Genomic DNA, 22681 nt, shown 5'->3' with positions numbered 1-22681 from the left:
ACTTCAAGGTGATTTGGGAATGGCTTACCGAGAGCAGAACTGCATGAAATTGTTTAAATGAAGGATTGTTCATCCAGCAATAGACTATGTCGTGATGACAATATCTGAAGGAGACTCAAGGTTGGACAAAATTCAAACTCATAATTGATTTAAAATGTATACCTAAGGAAGTGCCATGAAGCACTGAGATAAAAATGCTTGAGCTTGTTGGTCATTGTCGATTTTTTTTCTTCGTTTCTTTCCTTAGCGGTAGCATAATTGTGTCAGGGGGCACTGGTCATCATGAGCAGTGCTTCCCATAATTTTGCTCGTGTATTTGGAATGTATCTATAAAAAAAACTTAAAAATTCATTTACTCTTGTGTTTTTTGAAAACATTTAGGTGGCATGCAGCGCAAGCTTTCTGTTGCCATCGCATTTGTTGGCGGCAGCCGCACAGTAATTCTGGACGAGCCGACAGCGGGCGTGGACCCTTATGCACGGCGAGCAATCTGGGATCTCATGCTCAAGTACAAGCAAGGTATAACCATTTGAAATAATTAAACTTTGTATACCTTCATAGAGAACACAAGTGTATAGGATAACTAAGTGCAACTGTTGAAGGCATCAGCACCTCACATTGGCAAGATGGAGTTGGAATTGTTTAAATCCAATTATTTTCATATGTTTGTTACAGTTGACAGCTGGTGTGACAGCGATATGCTCATTGTATGCACACCATTTTCGTGCACATCAGTGTCATATGACTCCAAGCAACATTTTACTCTTATTTTCAATCTTCATGGTGGACAACTAGTATTACTGATTTGCACTGAGAATTGCAGGCTTTTATCACATCAGAAGAAATATTTATATTGTCTCAAGCAATGCTGAATTTTGAAAATTGCATGCCGTATTTTGAATGTGCAAAAGCCTTCTGGCACTCTCGTTCATAAGATAAGATGCAGTAAGTATTAAAAGTTTGTTACCCAGGTGTTTACCTGCATACTACTGAAGTTTCTCTTTATGTTATTGTCGACAGTTATTGCGTGGACATTTTATTGAAGCCTTGGTACTCGTGTCATGGCTTCGACATTTTTGTAAAGGTTGTGCATTACGAGTGTGCAGCAACGCTGTAGTATACGATTCTCCTTTGTGTTAGAGTGCAAAAACACACTCCAAAGTCATTCCAGCTGTCATTGAAATTACCACAGTGTTAAAAGTACCTGAAATAATGTGGACTGTGAACTCAATATTCTCCTCCTATATATATTTTTTTATCCATCTCCTAAGTGTCAAATAGGTGCCCTGTCTAGCCAGTGTCACAAAAAGCTTAGTGTGTGGATTCATTTTTATAAGTGCAGTGGAGAGCAGTGTACTCAAATTGATGGAAACTATAAGCAAGGCTCTTCATCTATGGCTTCTCACATCAGCCTTGTGGTTCTGAGTTCAGTCATTAACACTGTGTTCAAAAGTGAGGTTTACTCCCGGGGTGACTTAAAATACATTAGCCAATTTCATTCATTGACAGCAGTTGTCATGGCACGGAATGTTTAACTAAATCATACACTATATTTGATAGTGAAACCAGGTCATAAGTCTGACCGTCAGTGAAAGTCTACATGTGGAGCTTGCTCTGCTCCAGGTCGCACGGTCATCATGACAACGCATCACATGGACGAGGCCGACCTGCTCGGTGACCGTATAGCGGTCATCAATGAAGGTCGTCTGCGTTGCTGCGGGTCGTCGCTGTTTCTCAAAACGCGATTCGGCAGCGGCTACTACCTCACCCTAGTACGCCCGTCACGCCGCAGCAAGTCACTCAAGAACAGGCCGTCTTCCACGGCGCCTTCTCGCAGGGATGTGGTAAGCGAGTTTTGCATTTTGTGCTACTCATGACCTGCGTCAGTAATAAACAAAAGTTCTGAACTGCTTGACTTTAGTATATTCCGTGTAGCTGACGAGCTATGCACTCGTCAGCTGCGGTAGGGACAAACTCATGCAAACGGCCCTTTTCTGCAAACACGCAATGTCATTGTTGCCTGCTATCACTCACATTACGTGCATACCTTATCATTCTTGATCTTTCGTAAGAAATTAACGTTGGGAAAGCCAGCTGGTAGAGCTCAGGTCCCCCCCCCCCCCCCCCTGCACGTTGCCCGACCAATTCTGCCGCGCTGCCTTGGATGGTCGCGTCACAATAAAATCAGGCACAGTACTTTTATAATGGACAGTGTATATGTGGGCGCATGAACTGCCTCTGCTATTTACAGACCGCGTTGACCGTTCCATTGATTGGTTCTTTCACTTGGTTCTGTTTCAGGTGAGTCAGACAGATGGAGCCAGCAGTGATTCATCCCAAAATGCTACACCATCATCACTTGTGTCACCATTATCGGGAAACTCTCACGACGAATCTAGTACGAACTTCTCTGCTTTATTTCGCCTCATTGTTAGGCCATTGTGATGCCATTGATAGCAGTTCTGTGGTTAGAATTGCTCAAATTTGGCTTACAGCATAAGCGGTGACTGTTTTTTTGCTTAATCAAAAAAAAAAGTTCGCAGATTGCTATGTGTAGCATACTTTTCTGAAAGTTCAAACTTGCTTAGAATGGTGACAGCAACTGTGCTGTTGTGATTTTACATGTTGTTGCAGCTATCGCTGTAGGTTTTCTTTAGTGAGTGGGCTTTATAATTGTTCTTACAAAGAGGTAATTGGAGGATATAAACGTGAAGGATTTTATTGAAAATAAACGCAGGTTTCGGGAGCATTTCTGAGTAAACATGAAGACACACACACACACACACACACACACACAGACACGCACACGCACGCGCACACACACACACACACACACACACACACACACACACACACACACACACACACACACACACACACACACACACACACACACACACACACACACATATATATATACTGTAAGCTAGAATTGAAAACAAACCCGTAGTGATGTAAATTTTGACAAACTATCATTCAAAACTAGGTGGAACAGGCATGATTACATTAATTAAGTTTAGAAAAAGTGCATAGCTTGCAAGATGCTAAACATATATACATATTAACATATAAAGTGGCTGTTGTAGGCTGATGATGGCAAGCATTGGCCATCTTTTGGTTAAAATTCATTGATATAAAACTTTCCACTTTTTTATAACACATGCATACTGCTATGCCTCTGCTTTACTTTGTAAACTATTTTATTTCAGAAAATTCGCCATAATTTTGTACGATCGCTCTTATGTAGTCTTGTGTGAATAGTAATTATTAAGTTCAAAGTGTATAGCGATTTGCTTTGAATAGTTTTGGATCAAATTCGAATGGTATATATCACAAATATAGCACATAAATTAGCATATTTATCATGACCCAACTAACCTGCGAGGTATTTATTTTTAATTGATATAGGGTGTGTGCTAGTGTCATTTATTCGGGTTCAAAGAAAGTGGAAGCAACTTTGGATAATAGCAGGATTTGACTTCCTGCAGAATGCAAATGATATCCTGTTAAAATATGTTACTTGTTAAAATTTAGTATACTTAGAGCATATAAGTCTACATAAGAAGGTCTTAAAATTAAGAAAGGAAGAATCGATGTGATGGTGATATGTTTATTTAACCTTGAAGTAGAGCAGTGCGTTTTTTTTTTTCTGAAAAGCAAGTTCACGGTATAGCATTACATTTATCGCAGTGAAACCATTTTTACAGTGGGTTACATGCAAATTAATTGTATACATTTATTTGTTCATTCTGAATGCTTCGAAATTTTTATTATTTGAATTCTAATCAAAGCAAATTCGAATACGTAACTTTCGTCTAAATATTTGAAGTGCTAGAATATTTGTGAAAGCATACTTTAGGAGATCACAAGAACCGTTGATTTTGAGAGCGTAGTCGTTTGCTGCCACTGTCGCATCTCGAACAATGAGAAAAAGAAACACAGGATTGAGCAGCATCTGAACCCAGGCCTCCTATGTGGCAGTTGGGTATGCAATTACAGAGCCATTCCTGCGCCTTAAATTTCTTCACAAAAAGACAGGCATCATGTTGAGAAAGAAATCATGTTGACACATGTAGTGTAGTGTGGTATGACAGTAGCTGTTACAGTAGGTATCGCACATTGGATATTGTGTAATGAGTGAGTGTTTTGAAGCTTACAACTCATTACAAAAGGCTCTGTCATAATTTTTGTTGTTATCAGTCACAGCCTCAACAAGGTCCAGATAATGCCTTATAGACATGTAGTGGGTGCCTGGCTTCTCCGCAGAACGATTAATGATGGCATAGGGTATACTTTCCTACTTTGCCAAATTTTAATGATTTCCTGTGTAATGCTTACCCTGCCACTGTGCTTGCCCCTAGGATGCCTTCAGCAGGCTCTAAAAAGGCACGCCTCTAGCTTTCTTTGGGATTGTGCTTCATGTTCTTCTCTTGTTGCAACAGTTTTCCTTTGATGTATTCACCGCAATTTCTTGTTATCTCTAATTTTCTTTCACCATGGTCTGTCTCAGACGAAGCGTTGGACAAACTAATAAGGAGGCACATCCCCAAGGCAGAGCTCGCTACCGACATGGGCGCTGACTTGTCGTACCGGCTACCGGCGAGCCCAGAAACATACTCTTCCTTTGTATTCCTGTGCAAGGATCTCGATGCCAACCTGACAGAACTGGGCATCACCAGTTATGGGATTTCGGACACCACGCTCGAGGAGGTAGGTTGACCTTTTTTTTTGCCTGCAATGTACGTTGATGCAGCCTTCCTCATTTACATCTTTTTTTGGCAATTTGAAAATTTTTAGAAATCTGCATAACTCAAACTTCTGTGTAAGTATATAATGAAATATCGGTTATAACGAAGTTATCGAAAAGTAGTCTTGAAATAGATAGTGTTGGGAATATACCTTTATAAGAAATTTTTGGGTATAACGAGCTTATTTTTGTGTAAGCTACAACTTTGTTATAATGAGGCTTGAGTGTATTGTGCACTCAATTCAAGAACTTTGCGAAAGTTTAGTCTTCTAGTTACTAAATTATATGTTCATAGCTATAGAAAGACTAACCTAATGACACAGAGAGGTGATTAGCTATGCCAGATACTTGCTTTCAACAAGGAGCCAAACATATAATGGATTAACCTGCAAGAGGCTACCATGAACACGAAAATTTGTTAGACCACCAAAACATATTTCTGTTTACCTGAATTTTGTGTATTCTATAATGATTTTTTATCATCATATATTTTTCACACTCCTTCATGCCTACTTGAAACGAGACAATGGTAGAAGTGGTGTCATTCCAGCCACATATTTTCTACCTTTGATTTTTGTATTTGTTTATTAAGTAAATGACACATTGTATTTAAATTTGAGGGCCCTGCTTCAGTATAGAAGGTTGTTTTTAGCCTATGTGTGGAAATAATTCAGTGCCTGCGGCATTGAAATTCGCGAGAAGCATCAACGAAATTTGTTTTTATACTAAATTTTTACGTTGTTTCAACAACTAAATGCAACTACAGTGTGAATACAAGGCAAATTAAATTGAGTTTCAAAATAATTTAGGTAAGCAAATGATTTTTAACGTATGTTCAAGTTGCACCTTTCTTTTTAAAATGAAGGTTTTCCTACGGGTCACGCAAGGCGGTCCAAACAACAGAAGCCAAGTGAACGGCCAAGGTATGGAGCTTTGCTCTTCAAAACGTGTTTTTTTTTTTCATCTTTTTGTCGCTCTTGTCGCATTGAACCTCAGGAATTTGCAGCGTATTACGTACACTGCAAGACAAAGGACTCTCCCATGTTTCGCCAGGCAACTCGGTTCGGTGCTTGCTGCTGCCATTTTATACCCGCAAACTTCTTAATCTCATCTGCCCACCTAACTTTCCGTCTCCCCCAACCCTCTTGCCTTTTCTGGAAATCTAGTTATTAACCCTTAGTGACCAGCGGTTATCCTGTCTACGTGCTACATGCCCAGCCCTTGTCCATTTCCTCTTCTTGATTTCAACTATGATATCCTTAACCCCACTTCTGTTCCCTGATCCACTCTGCTCTCTTCTTGTCTCTCAAAGTTGCACCTACCATTTTCCTTTGTCTTGCTAGCTGCGTCGTCCTCAATTTAAGCTGAACCCTCTTTGTAAGTCTCCAGGTCTCTGCTCTGTGGCTAAGTACCGGCAAGGAAAGTGCTATGGAGGGCTGCAAACTTCTGTGACTCCTATCATACTTGACGGATTCCAAAAATTTTTCTGGCAGTTTATTTGTGAGGCAATTACCTTGTTTAATAAAGCCATTAAAAGATTACTCGGAAAGGTGTTCCAGCACCCCTTTAATGTTATCTAGGTACTGCATGATTATTCTCTGTTGCTACCTGGACAAGAAAGCCACGTGAGGGGCTTGACAAAAGGTTTAATACTTTCCACTTCCCTCGTATGGTTTACTTGCTTTGATGCCTAATGGGCACTTCAAAAGTATTGGACTTTAAATTATGTTTTCTGTGGCTTTACAACTATGACTTGCATTCTTACGTGTAATCCAAAGAAAACACATAACTCTGCTATTAGGCTCGAGTGTAGTTAAATAACAAATAATTGCTGGAGTTTCATGCACCAAAACCATGATATACTTACGAGAGATGCTGTAGTGGGGTGCTCTGGAAGTTTTGATGACCTCGGTTTCTTTTAACATGCACCTAAATCGCACTACACGAGTGTTTTTTGCATTTCGCCCTCATGAAAATGCAACTGCCATAGCTGGGATTGAACCCGTGCCGTTGAGCTGGGTGCAGTTGACTACGATGGTCACTTTGTACCAGGTGATATCTACAACCCTGGCCCCGAATCTGTGGACGGACCACCGACGACCAGACTCCAGAAGACCCTGGATGCCTTGCGCATATGGTGCTTGTCCCTGAGAACATCTGCAAAGACTGTTAGACCAGATCTCGAAGATGCAGGTACATTTGGTCCGCTTTGTTTTGATGCTCTGCGTAGTAATGTGTTGCCTTTGTGTGGTGCTTGTGTCTAGTACTGAAGTGTAAAGTGCAGTAGAATATCAATAAAACAAACTACCTGTTTTAACAAAAGAGCTGTTTAAAGCTGAGGCAGATTTCTGAGAATGATCGTGCACTCTTTCGAACTCATATTTGAGAGCAAAGTTAAACGTGAAAAAGAACATGGCTAAAGCTAGGTGGACTAGAGGGATACTTTGTGTGCCGAGTTGAGCCTTGGAGAGAAAGGGGTAGCAACATGGAGAGGGTGAAGCTGGGTAGAAAGGGGGAAAGCAAAGGAGGTTGAGAGAGGTAGATAGAGCAGGAGCACGATTGGCTGTACCGATGAAAGGAGTTGACCAATGATAGCTTGCGCTCGAGCACAGGTAGTGCTGGTAAGAGAAGAGGAAGGGTGCGCCAAGCATTGGCGAAAGCAAAGGAAACGCCCACTAATGGGGGGGGGGGGGGGCTACCAGCTCTGCTGTTAAATAAAAGCCTTTGCTTCACCAAGTCATTCAAAGCTGCGCATAAATTTATACCTTTCCTTTTTTGCTGGGGCTATGTAAAAAAAGCGCCTCCCTGCAAACCAAATTGTTAGCAAGAATACAGAAAGGCGGGCTGGTTGGTTTTGCTGCAAACATACTGAAATTTTAGCGCACACACACGAGGACACGAACGAAAGAACCACAAGAACCAGTGCAGTTGGTAAGGTTTAGAAAAAAAAAAAAACGCTTTTTGCCAGGAAAACCCCAAAGGATTTCTTTTTCCGAAATATAACTAGTATCTAATAGTCTTTTAAGCTTTATCATGTGTTTTCAGTGGGCAACGCTATCCTTCAAAAATGGTTCCAAGGACTCGAGCAAAGAAGAATCACCAAATTTTTAATGCGTGGTATGTTCAGTGGATGACTTAAATGATAAATATGACGTCCTGTGTGATCCATGATTTACTTTTCGATGCTTTACCTTCCTGAAAACAATGCTAAAAGGTTGCATGACATACACAGCGGCACATGTTTACATCTTCCTTAGTAAACTGGGCTCCTGTTGAGGTAAACATATTTTCCCAGTCTCGTCAGCTTCTAATTAATGAGGTTACACTTACAGTGACTATGCATATAGTTTTATAAAAAAATTTCAGAAGTGGGCAATGACTGCTTTGTGATTTGATGCAGTTTTGATGGCGAGGTCTAGTTTCATATCCTGTGCAGGTTGTGAACAAAGCTTTAGTAAGTTTTAGGTAGAGTTTATGACTACTTTGTTGGTGCCAGTGAAAAGTTAGTGCAGTGTGATCTAGTTATCCGTATTTTTCGGATAATTGTAGTCGCTTCAATAATTCTTGAGCATTTTTTGTAGCTTTACTACAATAAGATCAAACTCTACACACACCTAGGGGTTATAAAGCCTTGGTCGAACCATATCTCGTTTGTGTAACTATAGTAGATTGTAAGAAAATGTAAATTTAAGGGCACGTTTCTTTTCCTTTTTTTATTAGACACAATATTGATTGAGCGTTTTGACTTTGGGAAGGTTACTCAGAAGTTGATAAAATAGCACATAGGGTTTTGCATTGTTTCATGTGCTTGTTTGTAGTCGTAAATGTAGTGTTTGGTTTTTGGTGTTCGTTTTTTGTTTGTTTGTTTACTGTTATACATTCTAGTACTGCCTGGAAGGTGGCATGTCATGATTCAACCAGGCTGGCCTCACTTGAGCATACTCGTTCCCTAGGGATGCCAGTCATTAAAATTATATGCCGTTACAGAAATGGTAAGAGTGCATCGTCATTACAGGGTGTGTTATGTATAACACTGGCTTCAGATAAAAACTTTATTGTTCAATAAAAATTAAAATTTTGTGTCAATGTTGTGATGCAACTCGGAACAAGCTCTTCAATATTGAGCAAATGAGCTCGGTAAGCAATCACACAAGCTATCACTTCTCGAAAAGCACTGGCTTTGTTTTTGATGAACAAGCACACCTATGAAAATTGGAGGTACTATGCGTCGTGCAGTACGATGCGTCGGCGGAGATGATGAAAGGTTAACGACAAAAGATAATGGTTATGTTAATGAAAAGAATAGAATATGAGCCTGATAAATTGTTTTCGAAGGAGGTGGCAAAGGCAGTCATGTAGTTTGGTGTGTGGCAAAATAGGCAGCAGTGATAGTGGCGACCATTCAAAGAACATCAAGAATACTATTGGCTGCTTTGTGTAAACGGTGTTATTGCACTATGTTGGCATTGGTGTAAATCCTGTAACAGTGGGGCATCCTAAAGCTTGTTCCTCAACGACTGTGTACATTTTCTGATTTGCTGTCCAGAAAGCAGTTGGAAATTAAGAGATACGTGTGGATATATGCAGCCTTCATTGAAGACTGACAGCTTACTACGGTTCCAAGGCCTCATGCTCGTAAACACATACACAAAGGCATGAAAACTCGCACTCTACACCAATGCCATGTTTGCCTACTTGCCTTTTGTGTGTGTATCTGTCACGCTGCATGCTGATAGTTAAAGTTTCTACCAGGACTACAGCTACGCTGGGAGTCACAATCGTAGGTAACACAGACATAGAAACAGTAGCTGTGATTTGCAGTGGCAATGGATGAAGAACAATAAAACTGGGCAGGGACCGGCTAAATGAAATAATCATATATTTTACTGCTATTGACAACGAGCTGGCGATAATTGTCAGACTTGTCTCGTTCATCATACTTGGTCGTATTCTGGTAGACAGCTATTGCTCAAAAAGGTGTGGCCGGTCAGCACACATGAATAAAGTGGTAAAGTTGTGTCATTTTTATACGACCACTGGAAGGCTGTTGTGAATGACTAATTTCTGACCCCACTTGTTCTGCAAACGTGGGAAATGCCGAGCACTCTTGCTGTGAGCCAATTCTCGTTCTGCAACATCATGACGTGCAACAACTTGAAAGGAAACTCAAAGGTGAATGTAAAGGCATCATCAAAGATGAGTTTACTCTGGTTTGCTAAAATCCTGTATAGAGGCGGCTCTGAGCAATGGTGAAGCGCAATAAATGTAAAGAAATTTTATATTTGACGTTAAAGTCAATTTTCGCATTGAATTCATTGAGATATAATGTGATTTCTGGCAACACTGTCAATTCTGGTCACTTCACATGCCAGTATGACTAGTTTCAATGTCAGGCACCAAAACATACAAAATGGCCACTCGCACGTCACCAAAAATATTCAAAGTGTCCACTTTTGCATCGCAAACAGAGACACGCTTTGGAATAGCTGTGGAAACATCACGTATTACCATGTCGTGATATCAGCGTACAGTAAGAACCGAAACTAGCTTTTAAAAACATGTAACAATTAATTGTTGCAGGGTGAACATGTGCTTACCATTACATTTACTAGGTTCCTGAGGACTTGGCTTTTCATCTGACCCCCAAAAATGACATATGAAGGTTTTCGTGACCGTACCCCTTTAGGGCTTAGGTTTAAACGAAGGACAAGACAGACATTTATAGTTTTTAAGGATGTTTGGTTGGTAAAAGGTGAAGTATGCTCAAGTGAGGCCTCTTTATGAAATGGGTGTTGGTTGGTGTGCCGTAGTTGCTGTCGCTTACTGTGCCTTGCTTGATATGCGCTTGTTTCATGTGTCACTGGCAAATGTGGTGCCCACGTCACAGCTGCAAGGCAGCACCTGGCTGCGGATATGCCTAGTGAGTTCGGCTTTTCGTTTTTTTTTGTTACTTTGAAACCTCGTTTTTTGCACTCATGTCTGGTTGTGCTGTTGCATTTCGTCTTGCATGACGGCATGCGATTTGACTTTTGCACGCTTGTTCTGGGGTCTTGTGGTTTTCAAGACTGTGGATGGGCTGTGGCACTTTGAATGTACAAGTGCACCGTTGTGGTCAAAGTGCGAGTTTGGGTGAGTTGGTTATTCGTAGAAAAAAACAAAAAGCAAAGATGGGATACAACAGGACAAGCAAAGAACACCAGGAAGGGTACAAGAAGTGCTTGTAAAGTTCTTTCATTGTTCATCTGGTCTAGTGCGAGACTTAATTTATGTGAATCATTTCGACTTTTTAAGATTCAAGATAAATTTATTCAGTCATTGAGAGTGCTGTATATAATGCATTCGGTCACCTGTCAGACGTGTGTTAGTTGAGGCTCTAGACTAACTTTAGCCAGTGGGCTCTCGTTAATGTGTCAATAAATGTACGTACTTGTACGAAACTGTTGCGAGAATCATCAGCATAATATATCTGTGGTGTCATCGTGTACAGTCAAATTTATTAGATTGCAGGTTTCCCCAATTGAAGGTACTGTAATTCAAATTTATAGCTTTTCACTCCAACATGAATATGCCGTTTTAGATTGCAGTACGTTGCTTTCTTAGCCAGTTCATGCCAATTAAAGTGCATCATGTTTACGTTTGTGACTAGATTAAAAAAAATAAACTGCTGCACAAATGTAACATGATGATGAGATGTTCTTGAAGTGTCTCATGGCCAAGTTCTGTTTTAGAATGTTTGATAATGGTGAGTTTTGTTCAAAGAAAATTTGAGTGAGCCAGTATAGTGGCCTTGTGTGTGCGACTTGTGAAATACACTCAAACCTTGATATAACAAACCTGGATATAACAAAATATTGGTTATAATGAAGTAAATGAAAAATAGTCTTGCGAAAGATATAGTGTTAGGGATAAACCTTTATAACAAATTTTTGGAGATAACTTAATTTCATGCAAGATGCAACTTTGTTATTATGAGGTTTCAGTGTATAAAATTTGCCCAGTCATAAAAAGAAACCTTGACATCGGCGCTTTAATGGCTCTTTTTTTAGCTTTAAACTTTTTTTTCCAGGGCAGCTTGCCAAACTAATAAGCGAGTAGCCATTTATAGTCGCAGCCGATGTTAGCAGTTTGAGCGTTTTAGGAGATAAAGTGTGTAAATAGTCAAGACACCTGCAATTCAGATTCTGTGCCTTTTGAAGTGTCACCATTAAAACCGACCACAACAAGGAAATTCAGACTTGCTCTTGAACTATGAAAGCATTCTTTTTACATAGTTTAAGGCAGGCAGTGCATGTAGTCTAAGTGAGTGAAAACTATAGTTCATAGGTGAATCACCACATCACACGTGTTGTAGTTAAGTGAATCCTGGTACTAGATCAGCCTTGTGATGGAGCGATGATATCCTTAAGTAATCGCATCATTGAAGTGCCGCTCCTTGTACTGTTATGATACTGTCAATCGACCATTAAAAAAGGTATTTGTCATGTAAACAATGTTCATTGTTTCTTCACCTATTTTTGCACAATGACTCCGACTGCATGTTAAAGTTAGGTTAGGCAGTGAGTTACTGTTATTAAGCCATGATAGCTAATTAAGATAACCACATAAGCTACATTCAGATCGATTAATGCACCTCTGTCGTCATCTTTCGCCAGCCAACGGTAACGCCGACAGTGACCTTCCTGCACCACTCGTTGTCAAGAGGGTAGCTGTTGGTCCTCTGCTTCATCGGCGTCAGTTGGCGGCCATGTATCGCCGCCGCTTCATGCGAAACACACGTAACTACAAAGGACTCTTCTGCGAGGTGAGAGAGCTTCTTGAGCCATATTTTAGGAGCAGTGGCATTGTGTGACACTTGAAGGGACCCTGCAACACTTTTTCAGGTAGCCATGGCGTGGATTCACTGAAGAAGCATATTGCCTCACGAATTCACCGCCGCACAAATTTTTAGAATCTGTCTAGTACGAGTGGGGTTGCAAAGATTTGTTGCATTCTGCAATTGCGTTCTCGTCCCAACGAAAGTGCTGGAAACTAAGCAGGGAGGGATGGCACGAGGAAGGAAAATAATAACTCGAGCGCTTTTCATGACCTTGAGCACTTTTTCTCTCTTTTTTTCTTCAAATTTGCAACTTTTCAGTGCAATCCCGCGCACACACGTGGACATGTGTCGCGGCCTCTTGCGGGAGCACTCGTAACGATTAAGCACACCGTGCTCAAATCGGCCAATGGCTGATAGAATGGCTACAATGGCTGTAACGAGTAATGTTTTAGCTTGTAGAGTCATTTTTTGAAAGAAGGGAAACGAAGTCTTAGTTGACTTTGTTGTGTTGCTATAGTGATTTCAGGCTGCGTGCTGCACTATAATATTTGGCTTGCGTGTTCTCGGGAGTCCCGACTACCCATCGGCAGCGTTTTCCAACAATGCAAAAAAGTGTTGCAAGTTTCCCTTAAAACAAAGTGTTTATTTTTTATGTTATCGCATTGTAGTGAAAGTAAAGAAGCATGCACTTCCACAAGTGGTGGGCTAGTGCTATGGCTTTTTGGTGGGCGAACTTGTGCCCCCAGAGGACAAGCACTGCTGAAGCCATAATAAAAGTGGTGGGCTCAGCAGTGGCTAGTTGAATGAGACTCCACGGTATAAGTTTGTCCACTCTTTATGCATGCTTAACCACACACTTGAGACTGAACATTCCCAAATACGTTGGGAAACTTTTATCTACAAAATTCACATTCCGGTACAAGAATCTACTGCTCTGTTTATGATGTCGATTGCCGTTAGGCACACTCATTTTGCCATAAATTTGACTGCAGCATTCAACAAAATTCAACAAAATGAATCGCGTTTGGTGCATAAAGGCAGCTTAATACTATTTATAAATTATTGAAAAATGGTTGCTAGCACGAAATAAAACACGTTGGGTTGAAATATTGTACTATTTATTGTCTTGCACACAACTTGCAAAGTTCTCGTGGAATGAAACGATTCAATTTAGGGTTAAGTAATGCATGTGCTTTCGTTTCTGCTGGCCTGAGTTCATGTTGTATCGGCACAATTTCGGCTCAAACGCTTTTATTGAAGACAATCCCTTTACAGGCCAGATTCGTAGCCATGTGATGCGATTATATTGAGCAAATATACACATAAATTATGATACTTAGTTTTTATGTAGCATTTTATGCCCACGTTCATTTACTTTGGCTTTCTTTTCTGTCAATTTATATGAGTAAACTGTAAGATGTGACAGCATACACGAACTATAATCAAACCAGAGGTCTTAATTGTAAAGTGATCCAGAACAAACCAGAAACTACATTTTACATACGTTCCCCTTAATGCCTATTGCCAGGCATATTGCTCTGCACACCATGACACACTTACACAAGCTCAAGGAAAGAAAGGGACTTGAGAAAACAAAAACATCCTTAAACAGCCAAGATGGATATTACCTATTCAAAATGTTTTCAACTTTTTATAGCTCGCTTAATCACTGGAGTACTTTTACGAATATGCCTGCAACAGTTTTGTGTATTCTCATGTGCCTCCACTTCAGAAACTCATTGGCACCATGTGATTATCTTCATCGCTTCTCTAGATTATTCTGCCCGCTCTGTTCGTGTTGCTGGCCTTGCTATTCACGCTGCTGATTCCACCAATGTCGGAAGAGCCCCCCCTTGAGTTGACGCCGTGGGTGTATGGTCCGCCAAACTACGTCTTCTACAGGTGAGGATGGAGCACCTGGGTGCACATTTGATGGGGCTTGAAACATTTCGTGAAACGCCTAGCAGTCCGACTAGCCGTGGCTTGACATTTTGCAGCAATAATGGCTGTACACCCAAGCCTTGATGTAACGAAATCGGATGTACCGAAATATTAGTTCTGACGAAGTAAATGAAGATTAAGTCTTGCAATAGATATAGTGTTGGGGGATATACCTTTATAACGAATTTTCATATATAACGAAGTTATTTGTATGTAAGGTGCAACTTTGTTATAATGAAATTTGAGTGTATTTGCATCTATGTTGTGCAAGCTATATTAATGGCATTAGTTGTCACGGTAGACAATCGTAGTATAGGCCCTTGATAATGATCACTGCCGCGTGAACTGTCAGAACTGACGTAGAATTCAAAGTAGAAAGAAAAAACTCTGAAATGGGCACCACGTTTTGGGCCATTGGTTTTGGGAATCGACTCACTGTAGTGACTGAGAGGTGAGGACTTGCTGCTGAGAACAAGGTATGGAGCTTAGTTTTCAACCGAAATAGACGAAATGCAAAAAAAAAAGTTATATGCTTATTTAAGCAGACATTTGAAGCACGTTCAGTGGTCATAATGACAGCTCATGGTGCTGGATCACAATATATCCTACAGCCCTACGAGTACTTTTCGGGCATTAAATGATTGTACCCTATGAATCTATCGGTCAGTCAATAAATCAGGTAATCTTTTTTTTTTTTTTTTTCAGACCTTTTTTTAGTAGCCTGTCTTTGCATTCTTTCTGAGCTTACATTAGAAATTCTAACAGCGCTGCCTTAAGTGTTCTCACATATATATATGATTTCTCTCTTCGTGTTGGCCTCCTTGGCTTTGCCAAAATTTATAATGAGCATGCACAAAAAATATCTCTAATGTTGAGATTTGCTTTAGTTAAAACGTAATCTAAATAAGCCATGCAAGACATTGAAAGTGCATGCCTGAACATCCTTTTATGTACCTCCTTCTAGTTCTGAAAACACATCCAGCCCGTTGGCGGGGCAGTACACGAACGCCCTCCTGTCTCGAACCGGCCTTGGTGCCCGCTGTGTGGAAGGGGAACCTCTGAGGTTGGTACTACTACCGTATGTAGAAATTGTGTTGGCACTTCCTTCATGAAAAGAAGTTGCTCAGTATAGCCCTACCCTGAAACGAACGCTCAGTTCAAACTGGTAGTGGTTGATTACGACTGGGGTATCATGTGAAGGTGTGCAAGGTACATTTGTGCCCACAGATGTGAGCCATGCACTTCGCAAGATACTCCCGCTTTTTTCTATTTAGAGCAAATGCTGCTTTGTTGGCTTCATGATCATTCATGACCTTTAACAGGGATGTGCAACGTATATTTCTGAAAGTTTGTTCGCCAACCAGTAGGCCTTATTGATGCACTAACATTGCATTCACGCAACTGTTAGAACGTGCAGTGTGCATCGTATTGTCAAGACATCGAAAAACATGAGTGAAAAAAAAACTGATTGAGAGGAGAAGCGACTGGGATGTCTTTTTACATCTTGTGCTAGGTAGTTCTTATTCGCTACTTCTCCTTTAAATGTTAATAAATGTTCTTATCGTCATTATTCTAAGTTTATATTCTCCTCAGATGCAAGTTTTGATGAACCGTTTGCAAAAAACGTCTTGAATCAGCACAAAATTACTCCTATGCAATTGATATTGTAGGTAAAAAACAGAATAGAAGAAGGTATTACAAAGTCTTGCTGTTTTCAGCAACTTTCAGTAATTAGTCATCATTGTCATACAATTAAATGAGTATTTCTTTTGCAATCAGTGACATTTCATTTTTGCATAAAAAAAGAGTCAAATCGTAGCCTAAAAGATGCACGTTATTTTTTTTTGGCTGCCATGATTTCAAGCATACAAAAATTATACTTTTGACATTTATACTGGAATACGGCACATCAAACGAACCACTGAACATTTTAGTGCCTTAATGAAAGTGATCGTCTGGGGTGATGCGCAGCATGCTGAGGTTAAGTGAAGACATGCTGGCTATGCACGATGTTCAGTCCACCTTATGTGCAATGCATCCTTTGCTTTTGCTTGACCACTTGTTTGAAAAAACTGGAAAAACCTAGTTGCATTCATATATGAAGAAACTGTGCCTTTAAAGGGGCCCTGCAACACTTTTTGAGCATGGTCATTAAATGCTGCATATTGGTAGTAGGGGCTCCCGAGAACACGTTAGCCAAATATTATAGCGTAGCATGCTGCCTGAAATTCACAATGAAGTCTCAAAGTCAGCTATAAATTGCTTTTTCTTCTCTCAAAAAATGACAGGAGAAGCTTAAAAATCACTCTGTCGCAGCTGTTCTATCAGCCATTGGCTGATTTGAACATGGTGCACTCGGTCGTTTCAGGGATTTCTGCGGGAGGCCGCAACTTGTCCGTGCAGAAATACTGTACAGGTTAGCTGGCTCAAGAAAAATATGCTCATTTTTCTTAATATTATGTGACATACTATACTATTCGAGCTGTACTATTCAAAGTTATTTGACAAAATGACTTCTCCCCTTGAATTCACTTTGAACTTAAAATTTACTATTTCCACATCCCCACGACAGAATGCATTAATCATCACCCATTTCATTGTGCTTTTTTCACGCAGTGGCTTGGGCTGTGGCGAAACGGGGAACACAAGTGTGCCAGTGTCCGGTGCACCTTACGGCTACGAATCCTCCGAGGGCGGGGGCACTTGCACTTGTGCCAGTGGAGCGCAGCAGTGCACGCGCAATGCAGGCGGCCCTACGCCGCCTGCTGTTCGCAGTGCCACCACCGACATTCTGCTCAACGTGACTGGACGCGACGTCTCGGACTGGATAATTAAGACCTGGAATCCCTACCACAAGACCAGGTAGGATCTCGTATGGGGCTCATATGCCAGAGATGAGAGGTAAAACACTTTCCGAAATTCATAAACACAAGGTTTCTGAGGGAAAGAAGAGAGCAGATAGCTTCCTCACATGCCAACTGTCAGCTTTCCACAATTGTTAAAATCGCTGTAATGAAAGTGCAGAGAAGTAGTAAGCTTCCCAGACGTCGTAAGTGGTAAGTTTGGTCAGCTGGGAATGGTTCATTGTGGAACAGCACAAGAAAGGGCAGAACAATAAGTATGTGAAAGACGCAAAAGAGTTCTATCAACTGAAGCTTTATTCCTAAGAACAAGCCAATTCAAGCGATAAGGTCAAGAGAAACACAATGACTGCATAAGGCTTTTATTTTTCTATCTTATATTGCCTTGTTACAAATAAAGCTTCATTTGATAGTCAGCACTTGTTAGTGCCTATTTCTCATTCTTGGTGTTTCGTCTTTCTTTTGTGCTGTTCCACAATGCTCTGTAATGATTAGTTAATTAGCCAAGCTTCACCAATTAACCCTGTTATTTACCATGCTATACATGTCAGAATCGATGCATTCTAGCCAGTCAGTTCACAAGGCGGATTCATTTGGAAGGAAATCTGGAGGTGGTGTGGTTTCGTTGTATTCACCACATTTAATGGCCGAAATGTACTCTCATTCCAGTTACTTGTAAGAAAACAAGGCCTTGCACGTGGAAATGTATAAGTAGCTGCAAAGCCTATATATTTAATGAAATACTTTAAGAATGAATATCTCGAATCGGGTGTCACCCTATAAATTGTTTGAAAGTAGATATGTCTTGCGAACTCATTCGATCTAACTGAGCAATTGCATTATGCAAGATAAAATGATTCATTAAAATGCAATGATTGAATTCTAGATAATTCACTTTTTTTCAGCGATATTTTAACATTTATGAACATTTGCCACATTCAGAGTACATATTACTTCAAAACAGATTTTTATCAATTAACTAATTAATTGATTAGAAATACTTAACAGGCTCACACAGGCCAGTGCATAAGGGGAGCATCGAAATGTTACACGGTTTATAGACAGCTTAAATGTATACAAACAATAAGAAAGCATTGTTCATATTTATACAGTAAAAAACAATTTGGGGCACAGAAATTGAATCTTGTAAAATAGTGACTAGGTTGTAAACAGGCTACAAGAACTAAACACAAATTCTAAAAAAGGCATACAGTTATACATATTATGAAAAATACAAAACCGTGCCTCAAAGATACTATGCTTAAGTACTTTCTTGATTTTTTTTAAAGCATTGCATGAAATATCTGGTTTACAAAAGTGCCTTTACACCATTTCAGATTTGGTGGCGTCCAGTTTGGAGTGAGAAATCACCTGACTTCTCTCAACATCGCTGCTCTTGAGGAAGCAGTTTCAAAAATGGATGCCCCCGGTGGCCTGAACCTTTCGGCAGCACTCCTCGCCCTGCGTCGTGGCGTCGACAGTTCTACAGTACAAGACAATGTGAAGGTTTGTTTCCTACTACAATGCTTGTGGGGTTCCGCTTGTTGCACTTGCAGTCTTTTTCACTTTTGAGCACTTCGTACCAAAAAAATGTTACAGTAAAATCCCTTTATAAGAGGCATGCTCTGGGGAGCAATTACTGTTTTTTATATGATACTTTTACTTTTATAAACAGGTTACCACATATGCGTTTTCCTATTAATGCTTCTTTAAATGTAGGCACACTGGTGTGTCTTATACCAGTTGTCTGTCACATCAGTGTCTATAGAGGGTTCAACTGTATGCTGTGCACAGCTGGCACCTTGGTTGTTTCACGAGCGCAATAGACGTAGGACTTGCACCGCAGCGCAGCGAGTCAGTGAGCCTTTTTATTAAGAGACTATAAGGACTCAACAAAGCTAGCACAATATGCGAAGACCAGACCAGCTATTTCTGCAATTCTACACTCATTTGCTGTAACCATCAATACAAGTGCCTTCATTTATGTTCTTTGGTTGTTTTATTTGTAAACACCATATCTTGCCTTTTCCATTAGTCCATGTTATTTAGTCGTTCTTGATTCTTCACTTTTTGTCTTAATATCTTATGATTCACCATTTCCTTCTATAGGCAGAGTTACATTTAAGATGCTATTTGCCGTCCAGCATTAATTCCTCGCATTTCGATGACACACTTTCACTACTCCCTCTTTTGGGTATTGAAGGTTGTATGCCTGCCGGCTGCAATTTGCAGTTAACCATGACAAAGAAGCATTACGATAGTTTTAGCGCGAGACCAAAACGACGACACAGAGACAAGAAGGACACGAAAGACACGAGCGCTCGTGTCTTTCGTGTCCTTCTTGTCCAGAGTGGAAACCTTTTGCTTCGCCCAGACACGGGAACAGTCATTGTGCTTTGTTAGAGCTGTGCAAGGCAAATAAAGTGTTTGTATTAGATCGAACTCGTCGCATTTTGCAGTGCAGTGCTTGACGCTTTAGATAGCTCAGGACATGTGCAGCGCAGAGCTACACGTGAGCAGGCTAGGCGGGACGCAGCCCTGTTGTTTTCTTTGTTTATACATGTATCTACAGCGCCCTGTGGGGACATTGTTGTTGGGGCTCGTGTCTTTCGTGTCCTTCTTGTCTCTGTGTCGTCGTTTTGGTCTCGCGCTAAAACTATCGTCATGCCATACCAACTAGCCCAAGCTGCCACACTTCTAAAGAAGCATTGCCACTTTCAAGCAGCCGACTGACTCCCATGAACTGCTTCACGACAGGTGTGGTTCAACAACAAGGGCTGGGTGTCCTCGGTGGCGTACATGAATGCCATTAACAATGTGTTGCTGCGGGCGCACCTTCCATCTCAGGCTGAGGCCAGCTACTACGGCATGTCGGTCATCAACCATCCGATGAACTTTACTCAAGATCAGCTTCAGGATGAACTGCTGTGAGTTGCACGCGTGATGCTTCAAATTGATCACTTATGGTGACGTGCGACAATGTTTTCGTTAGTTGGGAACCTGATACTAAAGGAAATGCTGGCTGCATGCTCTCTTTTAAAATTTGCTTGATCTGGTATATGTGGTTTCTCTCAAAAGCATAGCTTTCCCAATTTCTCAGAAGAAAGGTGGTGGACATGGATAGGGTTTGTGAGAAAGAAATCACTCCCCCCCCCCCCCCCTTCATCCCTCTGAGAGATACTTATGGTTGCTATATATTCTGTCTGTTCACTGTCACATCAGCACAGGAAAATGTTTTAGAATGTTGGAGAGGAAGTGTGGGTTAATAGTGGCTTGCTTTTGTGGTTGAACAGGTTTTATATTGCAGCTTGATTAAAGAATAGGAATGGAACACGTAATGAATTGCCGTTGAGGTGACACAGTCGGTAAACACTACAGTTAGTCCAATGTATTTGGTTGCAGCAGACAATCAGATGCAACGATTTAGTTGTATCGCTGTTTGTAAGATGTGTGACCATATACTCTGGGAAAAGCATTTCTTTAGTTCATGAACAGTACTTGTAGTTCACTATTAACGCACATTGTGCAAATCCATGCAACCATCTTAGGCTCTATTAAGACTGATTACGTTGTGTTTATGAAACTTGCTTCAGGAAGGTCTAAAAAGCGTAAATTTAGCCGTATTGCCATTTCTCAAGAGATCAAATAACGCCAGATTATACCTACGTCCATATGTGCTTGATGTGAATGCAGTCACCAACCCTTGTGTCATGTAAGATAGCGATTATGCAATCTACTCAGGTTCCGTGATTGAGTCCTGCATGTTGACTCATTAATTACTTGCAGGAAGCGAGGGGGTCTAAGCCTGCTGCATGCGACATGTGTCATCTTTGCCATGTCCTTTGTGCCGGCCAGCTTTGTCATGTTCCTCATTGAAGACCGCACCTCGGGTTCTCAGCACCTGCAGTTTGTGAGCGGCCTCAAACCGTTCCTCTACTGGATTGGCAACTACACCTGGGACCTGGTAACCACCTTTCTCTTTTGACATATTAATTTGTCTTTCTAGTCTAGCTGCACAACTGCGGTGGAAAAGAAAAAAATCATTCAGCAGCTCTTGCTATTTATGAAAAATGGGGGCAAACAAAGCCTGATGTGTGCATGCCTGATGTTTTTCTTTCTGTTGAATTGTCCAATGCTCTTTCCCAATTGTTTCCTTCCTGCATGCCGGGAATCGAACCTTCACCCTTTTCATGCAACGACGACAGTCATGCATTTATATCCAGACAACCATGGAAGGCAGCGATGTGAAATGACAAGCCACTTTGATAAGAGATCAGATTGCCATATCAGAAATGGTTGACTGCCACGATGGAGAGAGAGTCAGTTATTAAAAAATGGTGCTCTCAAATATGTACGTGGCCCACTTACACATTTATCATACATGTACACTCGCAGATATCTTGCATACTATATAGTCACCAACGAAATCTGTAAATAGATTTTTTAAAGTATTGTATCTTCGTCACTGTATCTTTTCGCATCTACCGTACTTGTTAGCATGGGAACATTTCCTATAATGACAGTTGAGTTTCAAAATCAATTTTCAATAGTGATGAGAGGTAGGCCAGTCTACTTCTAGTCAACATCATGGTTCTGTCTCATAAAATCTCAGAAATTATTAATATTTTATTACGGCATTGTAGCCGTTGCATCATAGTGCTAACAGCTACATGGTTGTCTAACACGCTAATGTATTTGTATAAGATGGGAGCTTTTTAAATCTTTGTACTGGGGCTTTTCAATGTGAAGAATCCTTTTGAGGCTGCCAATAGTGTTAGAAACCTGGCGTGACGCACTCTTTTGAATGTTACGAACAGCCCTTCAATATAATTCGTATTTTTTCAGTGCAACTACATTGTGCCTGCTGTGTTGTGCATCTTCATCTTCATGGCATTCAAGGAAGAAGCATATGTCTCACATGACAACATTGGTGGGCTGGTCCTTCTCCTGTTGCTTTACGGGTGAGCTTGCATGTGCATAACAATTTCCAAATGCGATAGCACGATTGTAGAAGGCTGGAGGCTCAGTGTGATCGACAGGGGCTGAACCAGGGAAGCCTCAACTTGGAGGCAATTTTTTGTCCTCTTCAATTCCTGGCATTTAAGAGAAGATAACTATGCTAAATAAAAAATAATGTCCTGTATGCTATTCTTGTGTTGTTTGTTGGTTTCATTATTTTAATTGACAAGGGGATAGTTTTTGTCAGGGCAAAAACTTCAGGTTAAGGTCTCGACCTGACATTGTTGCCTTGTAAATGGTAAGCCTGTTTATCAAGCAGTCTATTTGACAAAAAATAGCGAGAAATGTTAAACTGAG

The 22681-nt window shown here is 40.7% G+C and overlaps 1 protein-coding gene across 2 annotated transcripts in view; it reads left to right on the top strand.

Annotated features, from left to right (window-relative positions):
- The window catches only part of LOC119181195 (phospholipid-transporting ATPase ABCA1-like), a 90988-nt gene that overhangs the window by 44208 nt on the left and 24099 nt on the right, over positions 1-22681 (top strand). For both annotated transcript variants that reach the window (XM_075875345.1, XM_075875344.1), the window contains exons 22-36: positions 382-519; positions 1624-1844; positions 2302-2398; positions 4511-4710; positions 5613-5670; positions 6800-6940; positions 10635-10667; positions 12400-12548; positions 14338-14465; positions 15469-15567; positions 17121-17366; positions 18703-18871; positions 20123-20292; positions 21152-21329; positions 22211-22326. In XM_075875345.1, coding sequence (XP_075731460.1) covers positions 382-519; positions 1624-1844; positions 2302-2398; positions 4511-4710; positions 5613-5670; positions 6800-6940; positions 10635-10667; positions 12400-12548; positions 14338-14465; positions 15469-15567; positions 17121-17366; positions 18703-18871; positions 20123-20292; positions 21152-21329; positions 22211-22326 — 2143 coding nt within the window. The remainder of the gene's footprint in view (positions 1-381; positions 520-1623; positions 1845-2301; positions 2399-4510; positions 4711-5612; positions 5671-6799; positions 6941-10634; positions 10668-12399; positions 12549-14337; positions 14466-15468; positions 15568-17120; positions 17367-18702; positions 18872-20122; positions 20293-21151; positions 21330-22210; positions 22327-22681) is intronic.

The sequence above is a fragment of the Rhipicephalus microplus genome, chromosome 10, assembly GCF_043290135.1.
Source record: "Rhipicephalus microplus isolate Deutch F79 chromosome 10, USDA_Rmic, whole genome shotgun sequence".
Lineage (NCBI taxonomy): Eukaryota > Metazoa > Arthropoda > Arachnida > Ixodida > Ixodidae > Rhipicephalus > Rhipicephalus microplus.
Note: the sequence above shows the minus strand (reverse complement) of the source record. Positions and strands in the feature narration are given on the sequence as shown.